Raw genomic sequence first — 6,000 nt, 5'->3', positions numbered from 1 at the left:
TTTCAGCTCTTCACTGTCAAGAGACCAATTCATCATTTCTGCTGTACTCTGTGCTGAAAAATGTTCTATCCCATGATAGCTGGGAGGCAAAACACAGGGCTGTGGTACTCTGTACCATGCAAGATTTCATTACCCTCACCCCCTGCAATTTTTTAGGTCTCAGAGCTGTGAAGATACCATGAGAGAGCATATGAGTAGTGCTTGGAAAAATCTCTAGTGGGCTAGTGTAAGATTTCCAACAATTTTGGAATTAGGTTTCTTTGCTCCTTCCTTATGACTATTTGTATTCCTGCCCATCCCGCAAATGGGCTCAAGGTGGGTAACATCATTTATAATAAATACAATCAAAATTTAAAATTTAAAACGCAAAGCAATATAAAACATTAAAATTGGTAGTTACAACTAAAACAGAAATCCAGCTGGCTATGAGGATTCTGGCCCGTTGCTATGGATGGAATGATGGCCAGCTATCAGTGGGTAGATGACAGCAACCTCAGGAAGGCCATGTATGGGCGCCCGCTGCCTCAGCCAAAGGCCTGGCAGAACAGCTCTGTCTTGCAGGCCCTGCGGAACTGAAGAAGATCCCGCAGGGCCCTGACCTCAGTAGGGAGCTTGTTCCACCAGGCTGGGGGGGCAGGGCAGAGAAAGCCCTGGAGCCCTGGTCAAGGAGAGATGTACATCCCTTGGGCCAGGGACCACCAGGAGGTGTTGATCTTCAGAGCGCAGCACTCTCTGGGGCATATACAGGAAGAGGCGGTCCCTTAGATATGTTGGTCCCAGGCCGTGTAACAGAAGCAAAAAATATTACTGATCTTGTCAGATCTCGGAAGCTAAGCAGAGTCGACGCTGGCAAGTACTTGGATGGGAGACCCCCCAAGGAATACTGGGGCTGGGATGCAGAGGCAGGCAATAGCAAGCCACCTCTCCGAAACATCCAAGCCCTACTAGGGGTCCTCAGAAGTCAACTATGACTTCTAAGCATACACACATGCGTGCTCATGCACACACACACACAATACTCATCAAAAGAAAGAAGCAAAATGGATTATGCAAAGTATACAAATGTTATAATTTATACAAGTTGCAACACTGATTTTCTTGGCCCAGAAATTGGGTTGCGTTTGTGGGCTTTGTGTTTTTGTTGTTTGATTTCTTAAGAATAAAGTATGCAACACCAACCCTGGCCAGATAAGACCAGAAGTCCATTTAGACCAGCGTTCTCCTACAATGGCCTGCCAGATGCCTCTGGGAAGCCTACAAACAGAGCGTGGAGGAAACAACTTTCCATTGCAGTCCCTTCCCCCCCCCTCCGGCCCATTTGCTGCAATTGCCGCTTGCCATTAAGACTACTGCTTCCTCAAGCACTTACCGCTGTCAAAGTAGATTTGGTGGTGAGTGTGGGGTCAGTGCTGTGCTTCTTGCCACAACTGGACTTGAGGGCTTTCCGCACTTCTTTGCATAAGACAACACAGAGGAGGAAGATTAAGGGTCCCTGTGGAAGAACCAAGGAGATCATAAGCCATGAGTTGTGACCTGTTATCAGACTGCATCCAGGATGCCACAAGGGTCACTTTGAGAACACCATAATCTCACCTGCAGCCCTTGCTTTTTACCTCCCTGCCCAACTCTGGGGTTGCTGTCCTCTTCTTCCCACCTTCCTCCCACCCATGACCATAATTAATAACACTTTCCTTTAAAGCCATTCAAAAGCATATTATCCAAAAACTGATCCAGATTGTTTCATCAGGCAGCTGCATGCAAATCTAAACAGATGCAGTCGATTTCTACAGCAAGGGTTTTTGCTGCTTTTATCTGAGAAGACATATCAAACCTTTCTCTACTAGGCAACATCATATGATGAGGGACCACAGAAGTAAAAAACATTGCCACATTGTCCCTGGATTAATTAACTCACAGTAACACGAAATGGAGCCACGTGACACTTAAAATAATAGATCTATTGTAGCATAAACTTCGTGGGATAGAACCCACTTTATCAGATGCATGAACTGAAACCTCAGGCAGCAGGATATATTCGCAGAGGAGAAGACAAAAGTAGCAACTGTGGGGTTAAAATGTAATAAAATGGATATAGTATAATCTATGGGATTTTTATGCTATGTCCCTGGATGGTCTAACTAACTCAATGTGAAATCTAACAGCTTCAAAATATCTCTATAATACGAGGCTAATTAATCCTATAATGGCAGAAGTTTTTCAGATTCACAGTCTAGCTGCTGCATTGATCTAATGAGTTCAAACCTCATAATGCTCTTATGGCAGCCACAGCTTTGAATCAATTTATGCTGACTTCTGGCATGCTGATGTGCAGAACTCAGCCCAGATCAGCAATGCTCAAAAAGCCACACAAAATCTTTCAAATTTGGCCTGCAATCTCAGTCTACGAGTCCCTCTGAGACTGGGGTAAATTACAAAGAAAGGGAAATAATGAACACCTTATGTAAACTAGAACATTTAGCAATAGATTTGGGGGATGGGAAGGTCCACCTTACCTGGAGGCAGTTGAAGCCAGCAAAGAGGTAGTGGAAGAGGATGGCGTCACTGTTGACGGACAGCAGGGCCAGAAACCAGGTGGCACTGATCAGCAGCAGAGAGACAAAGCCTGAGCGCAGACCAGAGCTACAAAGGAGAAGGAGCACAGTCAACTAGACTTACAAACAACAACTCAAATGCTCCTTGATAAGAGCAGCCATGAACAAGACCGGGAGCATGGCATGGCATCCTGACCACTACGGAGCCTGACCCAATACTGTCAAACAATTTGTCAGACACTTAACTATGACTTAACAGTTTTGACCAACTGGTCACTTGACTCTGGAAAATTGCCCATCCCTGTAGATAATGTTCTCCACTTTGATCCCAGAAACCAAAGATTTGGGGGGCAGTCATGGTATTGCCACATTACTTGACTCTTTGTTATTTTGTTGGGGATCCTGCAGTGCCCAGGAGAATGCAGGAAGCATCGAGGGCTGTGGCACTGGCAATGGAGAATCAGGAGACAGCGATGGAAAAGTGCCCATGCAGAGCTCAGTAGGACACCAGTGATCAGAATGGAAACGCCATAGAAACCTCCATGGGAGCAGCAATAGAAGAAGTGGTCAGGTTATGAAAACAAGTGGCAAAACAATGCACTGAGGTCAACAGCAACAGAAGACTCACACTGTCCCTTTCTTCTCAAAACCCTGCTGCTGAGCAGCACAAGTAGCCTTTGTGGCCAGGACATAGAGGAAGACGCTCATCTGTGAGAAAAGAGAGAGGAAGGTTATCATAATCTCCCCCACCCCTCCCAGTCAGTCATTCTAAACCTGAAATAGTTCCATATCACAACAGCCAGGGCTAGCTCTACTCTTTTGGGATGCTGTTTCCTTCTTGGCTTTGTGAAGGTCGGCTCTAGGTATATGCACTAGAAAAAAATGCAGTATTTTTTAAATTTGGATTTCAGGGAGGGCATACATACCAGTATTAGGGTCCTGCAATACTGTTTCAGGATCTGGGTTTGGATTTTTTAAAAGAACTTCCATTTTTTTTGTCCATTATTTCCCTTGGGGTACTCTTTCCGGGGTGGTGGCAGCTGTTTTTTAAGCCAATGACACCAAAATTGCAGGAAACCTAGTCTTGCCTTTCTGCTGAAGATCCCTGCCCCCAAGTTCCAAGCAAACTGAATCAAGGGGTCCAATTCTATGGGGCCCTGAATAAGGTGTCTCCAACCATTCTACTTGCCTTCATTATTTTCTATGGGGGAAAACATTCCATGCTTTCTCTAGGGCAAAGAAGCCAGTAACCAAACACACAAGAACAACCACTGGCCAAAAGCCTTCAAATCCAAACAGAACCTACGAGCCCAAAAGAACCAGCATCAAACCAAAGAATCCCAGCAGACCCGTGGAACTATGGCAAGCCCAACAGAACCAATGCCAAACCAAAGAAATCAACTGGGAAAATCCCCCCAGCACCAACCCTTTAAAAATTAAAAACCTTCTATAAACAGAGAAAATGCAAAGTAGTTAAAATTCTAAAACAAGTCAAGAAAAGAGAACCCAACAAAACAGTGCAAGCATTTTATACCACAAGCCTTTTAACACCCTTTAAAAAACAGTGTAAAACAACACCAAGGAAAACTATGTTCTAGAATCAGGAAGTTACTCCCCCAACTAACTTGAAATGATATTTTAAAACAAAGTCCACTGTGGAGAAACCAGTCCTGAAGATGTCCAGGCACAGAACAAGAAAAAGGTCTTCCCAGGCAGGCAGCAGCAGAAATTCAAAGCACAGACCAAACCAGAGCAGCAGAAGCAAGCACCACCAGTACTCCAAAACACCTAGCCCTGAAACCAAGTCAAACTGCTTTGCCCTGGAGGATTGTGAAAGAATTGTCATGATTGGACAGACAGTTCTAGTGCTCACTGTAATGTCTGACCCCATTGCTTGGGAGAGCTACCTCCCTCCCCCTCCCTTCCATTGCTCAAGAAACCTGTTAAACGGCAGAAAAACAGGCCTGGGAGTGTTTAAAATGCCAGCCACAGATATTCCTGGATACTTCTGAAAATATTCAGGACCCAATTACCGGTATTCCAAAAATCCCCAATATTGCTCCAGATATTCAGATAGATCCAAAAAATACCAAGAAGGGTTTTTAAAATATATATTTGGACCAGAAATATTTGAACGCATGCCCCTAACCAATTCTCTTCCTGAGTTATGATGCTGGGAAAACTCTGGAGGTTTCTTTTGAAAAGGAGGGAAAGGGTTTCAAGAAGGTGGATGAGTTCACATGACTCTTTTCTTCTCCAAGCATTTCCAAGAGAAGGCTGATGGGGAGAGTGAATTACTCAACTGGCCAGTCTTTGCATGCATAGGAAGTTATTGGTAAGAGAGAAAAAGAAGCATGGAATGAAAGAGTTTGGGGTTACCATGCCCACCTACTCTAGTGACTGTCAGGGAGTCTTCCTTTTCTGGGCTTCATTTACAGATTTTACCAGATGAAAGCCAAGGACTCAATGCAAACATATGATGGCCCCCCTACATTCAGCCTACTTTTGTGTCTTGGTGCTCTCATGTCTCCCTCCCACAGGTCAGCCCAGCTCTCCTGCAGTCCCATATTTTTCTACCCACCGCAACAGCAAAAACAATGGGTCCAGCGAAGCTCCAGATCAGAGTATCATAGATGGAGAGCCAACAGAAGTCTGGGTTCCCGTAGCCTTCAGGGTCCAGGCCCACAGCAAGTCCTACAGAAGGTTCCATACAGAGGTATCAGCAGGGAGAAGGGGAAACATGGGTCCCTAGTAACTCCATTCAGGATCCCCAAGGCCCTAACTACACAGTACATGAGGGGTTCTGTATATGGAGCACAAACATTCCAGGCATGTGGGACCTGAATCACACTAGGACTGTGTGTGAGAGGGGTGGGGTTTGAGCCTTCTTTTCATGTCATTTGCACAATCAAAAACAGTCCCAGGGGAGCACTATTTGCCCCTCTGTGAAAGTGCATTCACACCTAATACCAGAACACATGTGGTTTCACAGTGAGGCAAATAGCCCTCCCTGGCAGCTGTTCTTAATTGGGAAAACAGCATGCGGGGAGACTTAAAAGCCCCTTCCCCTCACACCAGAGTCCCATTCTGAACGGGGCCCTGATACATTGGTGAGTTTATAAAACTCTGTTTGTGCCACGCAAAGAACTCCCAGTGTATCATAGACTGACAGCCTCACATAATACCTCATAGCTGGAACAACAGGAGCCGAGACTGAAGGGCACAAACATCATTGGGCATGGAGTGGAAGCCCACTTCACCCCAGCTCTCTGTTCTAGTCTAGGGTTGTCTAGTTATACCTGCCTTAACTTTCAGGTGGCAGCTACACAGCAGGTTCTTCCAGGTGCAGAACAAGACACAGAGGCTCTTGCTGCCATCTAGTTGTTAAACTAAGGCTTCAGAAAGGAGAACCATGGCAGGAGCTGTCCTTATGGACCTGTGCCACACT

At 45.5% G+C, this 6,000-nt stretch overlaps 1 protein-coding gene across 1 annotated transcript in view; it reads right to left on the bottom strand.

Moving 5' to 3' along the window:
* CELSR2 (cadherin EGF LAG seven-pass G-type receptor 2) overlaps positions 1 to 6,000 on the bottom strand; it is a 132,388-nt gene that overhangs the window by 8,087 nt on the left and 118,301 nt on the right. Inside the window, exons 27-30 of the mRNA XM_015412082.1 lie at positions 5,134 to 5,246; positions 3,181 to 3,260; positions 2,514 to 2,640; positions 1,370 to 1,492 (exon numbers count right to left, since the gene is read on the bottom strand). Coding sequence (XP_015267568.1) covers positions 1,370 to 1,492; positions 2,514 to 2,640; positions 3,181 to 3,260; positions 5,134 to 5,246 — 443 coding nt within the window. The remainder of the gene's footprint in view (positions 1 to 1,369; positions 1,493 to 2,513; positions 2,641 to 3,180; positions 3,261 to 5,133; positions 5,247 to 6,000) is intronic.

This window comes from Gekko japonicus, unplaced genomic scaffold (genome assembly GCF_001447785.1).
Source record: "Gekko japonicus isolate JY-2015 unplaced genomic scaffold, Gekko_japonicus_V1.1 scaffold697, whole genome shotgun sequence".
NCBI classification, from domain to species: domain Eukaryota; kingdom Metazoa; phylum Chordata; class Lepidosauria; order Squamata; family Gekkonidae; genus Gekko; species Gekko japonicus.
Note: the sequence above shows the minus strand (reverse complement) of the source record. Positions and strands in the feature narration are given on the sequence as shown.